This window comes from Rousettus aegyptiacus, unplaced genomic scaffold (assembly GCF_014176215.1).
Source record: "Rousettus aegyptiacus isolate mRouAeg1 unplaced genomic scaffold, mRouAeg1.p scaffold_m13_p_14, whole genome shotgun sequence".
NCBI classification, from domain to species: Eukaryota; Metazoa; Chordata; class Mammalia; order Chiroptera; family Pteropodidae; genus Rousettus; species Rousettus aegyptiacus.
In genome coordinates this window covers 29,505,835-29,520,705 of record NW_023416289.1, presented here as the reverse complement: position 1 = coordinate 29,520,705, position 14,871 = coordinate 29,505,835, and the positions used below count along the sequence as shown (strand labels likewise).

The window sequence follows — 14,871 nt, the reverse complement described above, 5'->3', positions numbered from 1 at the left end:
GCGCGGAGACAGAGCGATGGGTTGGGTTGAGATTGCGTCTAAGTGTTCTATGGAAGAACTAGGGTTGTCAGATTTGTGTACACTTGGAGAACTTTGTAGGAACTCTCATTCAGAATCTGCTAAATCCCTAGATAGATTTCAGGGGTTTATAACTGGATTCAGAAGTATACAAACACGCGCGCGCGCGCACGCACGCACACACACACACACACACACACACAGGCACAGATGCAGACAGAGAAACCCCTTAGAACCAGGACAAATAGTTTAAATATTTGGAGCCAGCTCCACCTACCAGAAACACCACAGTGATTCAGGTTTGACACTGTTGCTATCTCATGGTGATGGGCCAACATCAATTAACACCTGCCACAGAAAAGGTAGGGTAGGAGGCAGTAGAGGAGCCACACCTATATTCTCTATCTCTACCCCAAGAGTCTCAGTGCACTGGATTCAACCAAGCAAACACTTCTTAAGTTCCCTTGCAGAATGAGGTCCCTGGGAGAATCAGGTTTGTATAAGCAGCATAGTCATTCCTTATTTCCAATTTCCAAAAATCAAGGAAAACTTCCAGGAGCACCGAAAGCATGTAATCCAAGCAAAAAGCTCATCCAGTAAATAAGAAACCAAGTGCCACCAAGTCCGATGAATCATTCACATGACACACCTGTGGATCTTCACTGAACAAACATCTAGGTCTAACAGGACATGGGCAAGTTGCATCAAATAATCACAAGTTAGAGAAAAATGTTCACGATTATGTTCTTTGCCTTAACCTCACTTTACATATGTATGCTAAGAGCAAGACTCATCTTAGGAGAAACAAATCTTCCAAAGACAAATTTAAATAACTTAAAAGGCCCAAAGGCCAAATCCTCTGAACCCTCTGTCACCAAAGCTATCCTGCGTGGCAGTAAGCGAGATACCCGCTGCAGACACAGCAGAAATGCCCCACCCTCAGGGAGTTCATGTTCTGGGTTATCTGTATTAACACAAACTAGGAGCAAACTTTATCTTACCTTTAAGGCTTAGTTAAGACCAAAACTTCACACAGCAGCTGTTTAATTTGCCTTCCTACTCATTACCTGTGTGAGGTAGTCACATCAGGTGCTATTTCTATTCACACAATGACCTCCAACTTTTTTGTGTGTGGCCTGAGTTCCACTAAAATATCTGAAAAACATCTGAGAAAGTTTTGCCTCCCTCCCGCCTACCACTAAGCCTCGCTATGTTACATTCTGCTGACCACCGATCATTTTGCAACTTAAAATAATTACTCATCAAGTTCAGTTTGGGAAATATGATATATTAGTTTTCTAATTTTTGTGAATTATCTCAAAGAAAAACTCTCAATTAACAAAAGCAAGGCAGCAAGAAACGAGAAATTTTTCTTCTTTCTACTTATAAGAAAACACAATGATGACATGTTCTTCTAAAACCCCACAGGTATTTGTTCCCTAAGAACCTATTCTCCCATTGGCTTTTATAGTTATACTTCTGCACACCACACAAGAACCTGGTCACAAAAAGAAACAGCTCAGTTGGGTGTAATGTACTTACAAAAAAAGAACAGTCCGCTGGTCTCAGAGTTCCAACAATGGCACCAAAAAAGGGGTGAGGGTACCGATCCCCAGTTAAACAATAAATTCAGATATTCCAAGGCCCTTGAGCCCAAGACAGGCAGATGGGTTGCGGGGGGTCTACCACGAGCCCCTGCCCCCTTTCCATAGGGTGGCCCTGTCCCTGGGAGCCACTATGCAACCTTGCAAACAGGCCTTCCATGCAAACACAGCCCTGGCACAAGTGCTCATGGGTGAAACCTAAATAGGAGAGAGGTGTGTCTCTCCTAGGCCAACATTTTAAGAACACTTGGAAGATACCTAATGCCCAGATCTCAGTCTCTAACATCATTTTCCAATAAAAGCAGAAATGGTTGACTCTAGGACTGGGGCAGTGAACACACAAGATAAGCCTGGAGCATCTTGTGGTGCCAGAAAGGAAGGAAGTATCCAGAGCAAACAAAAATCTCACTATTTGGGATGTGAGATGTCAAGAGGCCACAAGAGCCACCTGAGAGTGCTCCCAATGACCAAAGCTGGAACAATTTGAGCAACAAATATAGTACAGATGCTTCTCAAATTATGATGGGGTTACATCCCAATAAACCCATTGTAAGTCAAAAATATTGTAAGTCAAAAATTTATTAAATACACCTAACCTATCAAACATCATAGCTTAGCCTAGCCTACCTTAAACATACTCAGAACACTCACATTAGCCTGCAGTTGGGAAAGCCATCGAACACAATGAATATACCATACAGTACCGGATGCTGACCCTTGGGATTACATGGCTGACTAGGAGCTTGCTGCCACTGCCCAGCATCACTAGAGAGAATCATACTGCATTTCACTAGCCCAAGAAAAGATCAAAATTCAAAATGTGAAGTAGTATGGTTCCTACTGAATACTTTGGCACCACTGTAAAGACAAAAAATCATAAGTCAAACCATTGTTAAGTTGGGGACTATCTGTATTGGATTGTAACCCAAAGTACAAAATGAATATCCATGAGTCCATACTGATAAAATGATTGACTAAGTTAATAAATGGGGAAGAAGAGACAAATCTCCCATGCAGAACGGCAACAATTGGTGTGTGTAGATGCTCCACCTTACAGTAGGTGGATTGGAGCATGACGCCCCACTCCATAAGTGGGTACCAAGCTTGGTGACGTCTTTCCAAAGAGCACACAATGGAAGAGGTAGGGGAGGACAGCAATTGTACAGCAGAGAAGCTGGACAAACAACCTTCAGTCCAGTGATCCACATCAACACCAACAATGAAAAGCCTGGGGGCAGCACACGCCCTCAATAAGATGCTATGAGGGCACTTCGCCTCTGTGGTCCTCCTCCCAGAGCCCACAATCCCAGTCTATTCGTGAGAAAGCATTAGACAAATTCCAACTGAGGTACATTCTATAAAACATCTGACCAGCAATCCTCAAAAAGCTATAAAAACAAGAAAAGCCTAAGAAACAATCACAGACCACAGGAGCCCAAGGGGCCATGGCACCCAAATGCCATGTGGACCCACAAACATTTAAAAGATAACACAAAATATGATAAAAATATTATGCTAATTAGTCTATAATTAGATTAAAAGGAAAAACCCCTGGAGAGATACAAATTAAAGCACACTGACTCAAGGAGCTGTATACTTATTAAAGTCCTATGTTTATAACTAAAATCTAAACCCAGATGGCTTCACCAGCAAATTCTATCAAATATTTAAGAAAGAAATAAAACTAAAACTATAGAAACACTTTCAGAAAATGAGAGATGACTTCCCAGCTCACCTTTTGAGGCTAGCATTATCATGATAGCAAAACAGAGAAAGCATGCCATAAAAAGAAAACTACATACTAATATACCCCATGAACATAAATGCAAAAACCTTAACTAAATATTAGCAAATCAATTCAAAAATACATATAAAAAGGATAATACACAATGATCAAGTCAGGTTTAATAAAAACGTAAAATTAGTTTAGCATTCAAAATGAATCTGTGTAACTCACTTAATGGCATCAAGAAGAAAAACTATAAAACCATCTCAAGCAGATACATTAAAAGCATGTGAAAATTCAATACCTGCTCATAATAAAAACTCTCACAAAATAAGGAATAGGAAGGAATGTTTTTGACCTGACAAAGAGCATCTTTTAACAAAGTATTTCTAAGAGCTGTACACTAAAAACTATAAGACACTGCTGGCGGAGATGAAAGAGCTCCTTAAGAGGAGATGTATACCATGTTCATGGATCAGAAGATTCAATGGTATTAAGATAGCCAATTCTCTCCAAGTTAATCCACAGATTCAACTCAATTCCAATCAATGCATGAGTTATTATAAAAGTAGAGAAATACATCAAATTACTAGAATGTGCACAATCTACTAAAATTTTTGACTACATATTATCTGCTTTATTAGATTGTATCTCTGCGTCAGCAGATTATGTTAATAATTCCCTAAATTGTATGTTTGTAAATTGTATGTTTTCCTGATTAGTACTCAGCCGTGACATGTACAAGGAATCACAATGAGGTCACAAAAAGTCTGCAAGTATGAGGTAGTAGAGATCAGTCAGGAAGAGAAATCCTAAGTATACAAAATTAAATGGAACCATCAAAAATTTGATAAGGAAATAATTAAACAAGTCCATCAAAGCTGAAACCCAACCATTTATTCACAGTTCAAACACCTTATTTTGAGTTTGTCACATTTTCTAAAGCCCATGAAAAGCTATACTTTTGACTGAGCAGGTCAATGACCCAAAACAGGAACACTCTGAATATTGACTACTCTACCCAAGATCGCTGGTGCTCCAGTGCCAGAACAGAGATAGATGATCAGAAACAGGCCTCTCTCTACCCAGAAGCCGTGAGGGTGCAAAAACCAGAACGGTCTTTCCACAAATATCCGTCAACATTTAAAACAAAAGAACCTCTGGGAAACAAAACAGAAAATTAGCAACCAGATATTAGAGGGAATTAAAATAATTTCTTGGTCAAATATTTCAATTCTCTGTGGATCAATAATCAGTTTAAAGGAAAAGAAGAAAAATCTCCCATTCCAAATGTTTTACATGACACATCTCTCTGAGAGAAAATTTTAAAAGAAATCACTTTTATTTTTAGAGTATTTCAAAGAAGCCCCTGATTTATTAAAATTGTTTTAAAATTACAGAAATACACTAAAGCTTTAAAAAATGTTTAAGCTCTTAAAAATAAAAATCTGTTACGTCAAACACATCTCAACAAAAATAAACCACTTGGCACACCAAAATAAAAATAATAAAATAGAAATCTATTGCTTTCAAAAATAAGAAATATAAGCATTTTCCTAGTTAGTCAATATGTTCAGTTAATGAAAACAAACAAATCCGAAACATCTGGGTTTTAAGTTGCTCTCTGACTTATCCAGTAATAGTCTGGTTCTACAAGATCCTGCTGGACAAGCAGGTATTCTACCTCATGATCTATGTACTGTATGTGTGCCACCATGCTGGCCTTCCAGATGTCATCAACTAGGACAGCACCCCGCATCGGGCCAGCACCAGGCTCAGCTGTGTCCTACCTACTGAACCTTCTTCAAATGGCTCTATGCCTAAACTCAAAAAAGTGCAGAGAAAGGGTTTTTATGTGGATCTATAGCATAAAGGTCCCTGACCATACACTTGATCCTGTCAGTCCACATAATAAAATGGAGGCCTTTCCTTCCTGATGTGCTCACGGCCATCATTTAAAGGATGAGCCTACTCATTATGGACTTCCCCAACGCAGCACAACACTTCAGTAATCTGCTACCAATACCAATGCAAAACAGCTTCAGAGTTAAAACTACTCACAGACCGATTCCTGTTGCCACTCTTGAAATCACAATTAAACAAAATCTGAATTTATGGCACAGTTGCAAGGAAGAAAAGAACACCTACTATAAGAATTCAAGTCCATTTTTTCCCCTTGAGTAGAATACTGTTGTTGGGTGAGATACCATCCAAGTAACCTCACATTTTAACTACAGTGATTAAGTTTCAGTATCAAAGAAAAAAAGTTTATTTCTTTCCTTTTTGCTTAAATTTATTTAAAGAATCTCATTTGGATGTAGAATCTGAACATCTGGATCCAAAATGCCAATTAAGATTGGCAGCAGTCTACTGTCTTCTGTGCTCCAGGGATTAAAGAGAATAATTCTCAGAGCTGACAGCAAGGTATAGCCCAGGCCGGTTTTAATTGGAATAACCAAGAGATGAGCGAATTTCGGTGCAGAGAGGGATTTATCTATGCACCAGCCCCTGCAGGTGGGGCTGGCTCCGGGTCACGTGTAGCCTCCCCAAGTGGAAGGGCGGGTGGTATTTCTCTGAACAGGTTCTCACCCACTATCCAGAAGCTTCATTATAACTGAAAACCTTTATGGCGTCTGCATTTTTCCTGTGAGATTATACTCAGACTTCCCAAAAAATCATTCAAAACAAATGCAAGTGGACCTAAGGAATCTTAAGTAATTTTAAAAACATATGCTTTGACTATAAAATAATCTAGGACTTACATACTTCTAACTTGTCTTAAATACCTGAGGCCCAAAATAAATTAACCAATTTTTAACTATTTTTTGTAGACTTTTCCTTTTAATGTTCCACTATCCACATTTAAGACATGTAATTCTCATTCACTTGTATGTGTTTATAAATTATTAACTTTCTAATTTAAATATACATTTTTTTCATTGCTCTACTAGACTTAAATTCTTACCCTTTACTTCTCCCCCAAATTTCTTGTTAACAGTTTTCAACTGTTGGCAATTTTTATTTCTCATCTTCAGAGCTTACATGGAGAGAAATGTCAGATTTAGTATCTTTAAAAATCATTTACATGCATCCTATTTAAGACTATGCCTATGAGAAAATGGAGGAATGATTTTTCTTTCCAATAATCTTACATTAACTTTTATAAGTAATGTTTTTATTAACAATATTAATAAATCTTGGGAATGTACAATAAGTGTATTCTATAACAGGATGATTTTTATCTCACCAATACAATTCTTTAAAACCAGAAAATCTAATTGATTTGGGTCAACTAGATCATACATCTGAATCAGTATTAGAAAACTTTACTTTTATTTTACCACCTGTTAATAATACACACAGAGCAAACTATGGCAGGTCTCTAAATGATAAAATCTCCCCAGCAGAAAGAAAGGAAGCATAGTGGAATTTCTAACCAGGAAAGTTGCTAATGGTGCTTCCCACAGCCCTGCAATCACTTGAATGCTGAAGGAGGCCAGAAAGATGGTAGCTCCCTGCAGACTGGAAACACCTTTATTCAAGAGGAGCAGCTCTGTCCTCAAACAACTCAAACCCCAAAGGAATGAGGTGACCAATGAGGAAGGAAAACCCCACCAGAAGTGGTGCCAGCCCCTCTCCCTCCCACCAGCAATAGCTCGTCAGTCCCTGGGCACGCGCCCTCTCCACCTGACCTCCTGGAACCATCACAAATAATTGAAGGTAGAATTTGAATGGTTAGATTTTGTCAATGGTTTCCCTGACTCATCTCATGAAAAACGACCTGTCCCAAGCACAGGTAAAGGAGTGACGCAAGACCAAGCAGGACCATCCTTGGATATGCAAGCTTCTAACGTAAGGGCAGGAAGCATGTCATTCATTCTTTTATCCCTTAGAGCACTAGTTCTCAATAGAGGTGCCTGGGGGACATTTTGAAATCCAATGGGACAGATCTGGTTATCAGAATTATGGGATACCACTGATATTTAGTGGGTACAGGTCAAGGAGGTTAAGACGTCCTTCAATGCATGAGGCAGTCTCAACTAACAATAAATCTTCCTGCACAAAGTTCAAATGCCCCAGATGTTCGGATGAGTGAAAAATATGCTGCTAACTCTCTAAGCCTGGAATCTCACTCCATTCTACATTTATATACAAAATATTGTTGGACAGTTTTAAAACTTGAATTTTCCAGGAATTCAACTATGTTCAAGTCTAGAGGAAAAAATTATACTTTGCTTTATTTAAAACTTCATCAAGAATTGCCTGTCATTATGTAATAGTCCATCATCAACTAGTGTGAGTCACCAAGACTCAACCTGGGAGGTTTGGGCACCTGGCCTATTCACTGCCTCCTTATGTACCTAATCCAACTATCTGCATATTAAAATACATGTTATCTTATAATACACTATTATCCTTCTATTTCTCCTTCCATTACACGTAAGGCATTATAGTCATATTTTAATTACAAATTATATTTTCTAAACATTGCATTTTAGAATGAGATGGCGTGACAAAAAAAAATCATTCTTAAAAAAAGACTCACTGCCTGCACAGAGGACGTGCTCAGCAAATGTTTGCTGGGGAAAAAACACATGAGTGGTCTGTTAGGACACAATTTACACCAAGGTGAAAGGCCCCATTGCACAGCAACACCAGGGAATGCCCCACCTTCCCTCTGGGGACAGAGACAAGTAGAACTCCTGACTCCTAGCTAGAGATCAGATGTAGGGGCCATGTAGTGTTTCAAACACACCAGGACACTGTGAAGAGTTAAAAGAGGTACTATTAATTATGTCCATCCAACAGGCATCATCCACAGCTATTCTAGACAAACCAGGACAGGTGGCCGCCTTAAAATTGAGGCATGTTTGAAAGCACCCCAAAACCAACAAGGAGCCTCTCCTCAATCCCAAATTCCCCTGCAAAGTCCACAAAGCTCCTACTGCTATTCCTGTACCCAGAGCACACGGGCAGAGCAGAACCCAGTTGACCCTGGCAGCAAGGCTAGCTACTGTCCTTCCAGCTTGCGATGCCCCAACCCCTGCATCCGCCATGATGTCCACTGCCCTCGCTCCTCACAAACACACAGGGCAGGAGACAGCAGATGGCCCAGAGAACCACAACAGGAAAGCCCTCAGTAAAAACGCTTCAAGTTCTCATCAAGTACAAAGCCACATTTTGCCAATCTCACAAATATGACTTCTTCACAGTTGGTTGTGGGAAAGGATAAAAATGTCAACAGGACTGATGGAAACTGCTGCCAAGTGCATAAGCTTTAGTTCATCTCAGGAGCTCAAGTAGATGACTGAGTGCTGTGAACTGACAGATACACTACCAGGTCAAAGGTTTTGAGACATCTTTCCAATCTAACTAAATTCTTCATAAAGTTTCAATTCAAATGGTACATGCACTACTACACATCCCACTAAGATTAGGCTCTAAACATTTTTTTTTTAAATAGGCACAATAAAAACTATAGATGTGAATGAAAAGTTTGATATACTCGAGTAAAATGTATTAATACTACTTATGGAGAAAAAATATCTAAAGACTTGACAGATAGAAAAGAAAAAAAAGAAAAGAAACAAATGTACACCTTCAAAGATTTCATGGGTTAATTCCAAAGAAAAGATGCACCAGTCTGGTTTATATCAGAAAGATAATGTGAGGATGACTCTAAGCCATCTCAGCAGAGTGTCATGTGTTTATTTTGGGTCTAACTGAAATAGGTGTCATGACGCTGCTGAGGCAGATGCCCTCATGTGTATAAAAACTCAGGTGACCAAGCTGGGGAGCCTGGGTGAGGTGACCGCAACCCACAGGTCTCTTCTTACCATCGCACTTTGTTGCAGGTCTGCGTTGCACCGAGAGGGGAGCCTGCCACCATGGGAACTTGGATGGGACTGTGCTGCTTGTTAGTGACCAAATCCAGCTTTTCTTCTAATGATTTACAAGTAGCCTCGAGAGCTTGCAGCTTGGCTTCAATGCTATCCAATCGTAAGCATATTGTCTGGTTAATCGAATACAGGAATGACTGGAAGTGAAAAAAAGAAAAACTTCAGAAGGAATAGCTTGAACTTGAAGGAGACAATTCCAAGGAACACCAAATAGATATTTCCTAATTTCAACTGAATCTACTCCAACAGAATAATCCCTGCACTTTAGTTTTTCAGCTTTTTAGTTTTAAGCCAGAAACATTTAAGTAAACAAGCTCAACCTCTTGTATTTGAAATGTGACTACTTAATCATGGGTTTACTTCTTTATGCAGTTGTGATTTTTAGTAATGCTTAAGCCCATATAATAAAAATTTATATATCTTTAGGATGTTCTTCATTGGTAAATTTACGCATAGAAGTAGTCAAACCTTTCCAATTATGACAACAGACTACACGTAACATCAAAACAGTCTGGATGGAAGCCACCGGTCTTGCACATTCACATTAACCCCACGGCCCTGGTGGTGAAATTTGGTAGATTTTTCCCTGCAATTGTAAACAGCACGCCTGCCACCTAGTGGTCGACATTAAGAGCAGCATCACACTCAATTATCGCTAAGTCTCAATTACTAAGTCCAATTAATCAGAGTAAGCAGGGACAATGCATAACTCCAAACCCAAGAAATAAAGCAAATACACACAGCAGACAGGAAAGCTCTTCACTTCCCATAACTGTCATTCCTGCCAAGAGTTAACAGAATATTGATGGGAGCATGTGTTCAGGTAAGACTTCCACCATGCAGCAAACACCCTAAGATGGGCTCACCAGCTGGTAGAAGAATTCAGGGTGCTGGTTAGGAGCAAGTTTGTAAAACATACAATAGCTCAATTTAGTAGGAAGGCTGGCTTGAGAGTCAACAGCTGAAAATAATGAAGACTTTGCCTTTCCTCTTTCTCTATGCTTGTCTGCCCACGGTAAAAGGTTGGCCTCCATCTGACTGACAGGACATGCCATCTCACTGCTGCTGACCTACAGCATTAGCTAGGGCCTGCTCTCCCAATCTGAAGTAAAATAGCAAAATTAGAGCAATATCACACATCACATCATGCAGCTGGCATCAAGGCCTAAGAGAAGAAATGGATACTCTCATTCAGTGCATTTTCAACAGTCTGAGCTTATCTTTTGAAGAAGTTAAATAAATACATTTGTCTAACTGCCTGGTGGACGTGGCAGTAAAGGGCAGCAAAGCGGTAAAAAAAAAAAAAAAAAAAAAAAACTGACATAGAGTGAGTCCCAACAACTCACTCTGTCTCAAGCCATCACTCCCCCGACGAGCCTCATCATGAGAATGCTAACGTACAAAGCAAAGGGCTAAACTCCACGTCCTCCACTGAGGACTTTCAGGAGAACAGGACGTGGAAGCAGTGAGAGGGCTCTGGGGGGCCAGGTGGAGACACATGCAGTGCCGACACTCTATCACCATGGTCTACACAGAGGTAATGTCCACGGTCCACCCTAACGTAAGTCATCTTGAGAACCACTCATTGGTGGCTGGATTCTTAAGAGAAAATCACTGATAACTCCAATATTCCTTATCATTTGAAGATATCAAACATTTGGCTCCCAAATTCTTAAAACGCAGTAAAACTTGATTATTTTAATTCTGAATTAGAAACAGTTCTGTCCAGGATTTAGACTAAAATCACTGTTATATGCTAAAACAATTACCAAACAAATTAATAACAAAGAGCAGAAGAGTATTTTTGAATAAGTCTTTCACATACAAGCATATTAACCATAAATATTCAAATCTATTCATTAAAGAGTTCTTGGCAATTTAGTGAGCAAACTTTTTCAAACAGTACTCACATATAGCATTGTTCAAACTCCACCCCAAAGTCTGACCGGTAACGGGACTATGGCTGAGGCCGGGCTACTTTTACCTGTTACTTTATACATTTCTATATTGTTTATGTTTACAACGACTATATCTCCAGTGGTAAAATTATAACTGCATTTTATTTTAAAATATAATTTGGCATTACTAATGCAGCCCCCTTCTATCAATAGTCTGAAAAAGAAATTTAACTGTGAATATACTTTTCTTTCTTTGTTTGTTTATGAATATACTTTTAAATCACTGACACATTTAATCTTACTGCTTCTCCTTGTTAACAATATTAAGTTTGGGAGGACATGCATGTTTCTAAACAGATGCCCCAGATAAACAGAGGGATGATATGAAAAGTTAGTACAGTTTTCGTTTGTATTGCTTTCTTAAACTTCTCACATATGCTGATATTTATCTCCAGGACTCTGTAAACATGAAATCAAACAAGAAAACTCACAGTTCCAAAATCGCTACCTCAGTGGTTTCCAAGACCACATCTAGTTAACTTTAAAATTTAGGTGACCTAAGTGGTAGGTACAAAAGTACTTCACCATTGGTGGGAAATATTAGCTACACAAACTGTTCTCTTTCTGTCCATCCACATCAGGTCTATAGTTTTGTAGGAAGGTGCCTTATTTGGCAGCAATTTCAATCTAAACAATGTTTATTCTTCATACTCTTCAAGGGGGAAAAACAGCTTTATGCACAATGTTGGGTGTTGAACGGTGACTCTCAAAAGTGATATGTCTACATCCTAACCCCCGGAATCTGTAGATGTGGTCTTATTTGGTAAAGAGTCTTTGTAGATGTAAGTCAAGAATCTCGAGGTGAGATCTTCCTGGATTAAGGTGGCCGCTAAACTCAACAATATCTTTATAAGAGAAGAGAAAGGGAAATAGACACAGACACATCAGAGGAGGCAATGTGGAGATGGAGGCAGAGACTGGAGTGATGCAGCCACACGCCAAGGGACGTCGGGAACCACCAAAAGCTGGAAGAGGCAGGAAGGATCCTCCCCCAGAGCCTTTGGAGGGGCACTGCCCTGCTTATACCTTGAGTTCAGACTTCTGGTCTCCAAAGCTGTGAGAGGATAAATTTTTGTTATTTTAGGCTCCCCAGCTTTTGATAATTTGTTATGGCAGCCCTAGGAAACTAAGATATAAACAATAAAATGTTGGTATTTTTACCTTTATAGAAGGGTCCTGGCAATTGATCTCTAGTCGCTGGCGTTTCAAAGCTGGTTCATCTTCATCTGTAACAACATGATTCTCCAGTACAACTGAAAAACAAAAACAGAAACAAAAGACTTAAACTTTAATATGAAAAGTTTTATAGAACTGTAAACAGCTAACACCTTAAAATTAATATAGAACTTTAATATTAAAATAGTAAACAGCTAACACCTTAAAATTAAATTAGAAATGGTACCACTATTTCTTATTTTACCTTTTTATAGTTTTAACTTAAAATTCTCAAACAGAAACTAGGATCTCTCCTTAATCTCAATGAAAAACTGAAATATTGGATGAATTATTTTTCCTTAAAGTGCCATTCAGTTGATTATAACACCAAAACTACAGGCTTCTCATTTAATGCTCTATTAAGCTACCCTGTTTAAATTTCAATATAATAAAACCCAATTGATAATAATGATTTATTCCCAACTTTAAATTCTTGTCTGATGGCTCCCTCATATCAAATTCATAACCACTCTCTGGTTATTTAATTTTCTTAAGTGTTAGTCATCAAAATAGTCCCAAACTTAACATGTTAAGTCACATAGAAAGATATTCTACAGTGCCACTGAAATCTATGCCTCGCCATCAAGCAATTTTCACTTGATCTTCATGGCTTCTCCACAGATAAGCAAGCTTGTCCCAATATGGTCCCAACCACTTTCTTTTTGTCTAAAATTAACTATAAAACCAATATTAAAGATAGCCACAAAATCTGAAACTGTCCACAATCGCATCATCTTTGCAAACTGAGTTTCTCTGTCCTTGATCCCTTGCTCTAGACCTAATCATTAAACATTTACATATTAGCAATTATAGACAGAATTTACATTCAACCTTTTTTTATTGAATATGACACCATGAGTACTTTAACATTTTGCTACAGTATTTCTTCCTTGTCAAGTCCTTGCCTGAAACCAGTATTAACTGCCTGGTCTATTTCTCTTTACCTCTTTCTACAAGCTCACACATGGAGACAAACACGTTACATACATATGGGAGGGCCAGGGCCATCATATGAACAATCTGTCTGTACCTTTTGTCTTCACTTAGCAATGTAAGGTGGACAGTTCTCGCAGTTAATGGCTTTAATTCACTATTTAACAGTAATATCAGCCTGTGAATCTATGCTACAGAAATGAGTACCAGTATGTGACAACATATATTTATAAATATACATATAGAGCATGTATATTACAATAACGTATATATACATGTATGTATGTGTATATATGTGTACACACACACACATGCATACACAGAAGCGTGCTCGCCGTGGCACTTGTGGGAGAGTATCTATCCATGGAGAATAAACTATGGTGCACACACACTTTGGCATATCATCCATCCTCCTTTCAAACGCACCCCATGCTACAGTCGAGCAGAATAAACTTGCCATGGACAGACGATGCCTGCCTGGCTTGGACAGTGCTGTCTGACCATGTCCCAGCTTTCCCCCTCCAACCCTCCAACCACCCAACCACCCAACCACATCCACTCAGGGAAGTCTATTCACTTCCATGCAGGCCCATGTGGATGCTGGAACTAACACCTGCTCATGCTGTGACACCGGCAGTGGCACAGCACCCACGCCAAAGCAGACCATCCCCAGCCCCTCACACACAAGGACGAAGCTCATCTTGCTGGCATTCGAGTCCTCATCTGCTAAGGCGGGGTGCACAGGTCTCTGCAGTCCTGGCCCCACCTCAAACAAAGCACCTCCACTTCAACAGGCTGTATGTGTTAAGGTTCCAAATAAGATCTCAATTTTTTAAAAAGAGTGGCAATGCCTTTAAACCTGTAAATGATTCATCTCAAAACTCTCAAGTTTAAAGACACTGCGGAGTCCTATGGCTCTAACATGAGCCTTTCACGGGTCCTAGGCAAGAGCAGGAAACTGATCTCCAGGAGGTGATTACCCAAAGCTCCCCTGCAGAAATGCGCCTGAGGACCAACAATCCAAGAGACATACTGCTAACCTAAGGGCTTTGTCATACGCTGTGGACCTTGTGCAGCAGGGAATGCCTCAACCACCACACACAGAAAAGGGTGGGAATGAATGCTCATTTAATTAAATCAAAAGAGGAAAAATCCACACCTACAAGTACTTGTGGTTAGCAAAACACAGGTTCTTAGAACCTCGGTCACAGCTTATTTACTCCCATAAGAAACTGGTAATTATACCGGGACTGGGAGGACAGAGAGGGACCCTGGCAATCATTATTCTAATCCTTCTAATTTGCTGAATTAAAAACAAGTCCAGTGACTTGTCTGAGGCCACACAGCTGGTTCTTATAACTATGGAAAAGAAGCCATACCCCTTGGCAGTGTGAAGCTCCTCAAGGCTGGAAGCAAAGGGCAGTGAAGCAGCAGAGCAGACGGGTACCAAGGTTCGGCAATAACGTCCCATGCGTCGTGGAACTACAAGTTCCTTTTCATCTTTGTCCTTTGCTGCA

At 39.6% G+C, this 14,871-nt stretch overlaps 1 protein-coding gene across 12 annotated transcripts in view; it reads right to left on the bottom strand.

Moving 5' to 3' along the window:
• The window catches only part of LOC107502334 (BTG3 associated nuclear protein), a 115,485-nt gene that overhangs the window by 70,389 nt on the left and 30,225 nt on the right, over positions 1–14,871 (bottom strand). For all 12 annotated transcript variants that reach the window (XR_001594963.2, XR_001594962.2, XM_016129427.2 and 9 more), the window contains exons 3-4: positions 12,368–12,459; positions 9,186–9,385 (exon numbers count right to left, since the gene is read on the bottom strand). Coding sequence is in view for 10 of the 12 variants with exons in the window: in XM_016129427.2 (XP_015984913.1) it covers positions 9,186–9,385; positions 12,368–12,459 (292 nt within the window). In the remaining 2 variants the exon portion in view is untranslated. The remainder of the gene's footprint in view (positions 1–9,185; positions 9,386–12,367; positions 12,460–14,871) is intronic.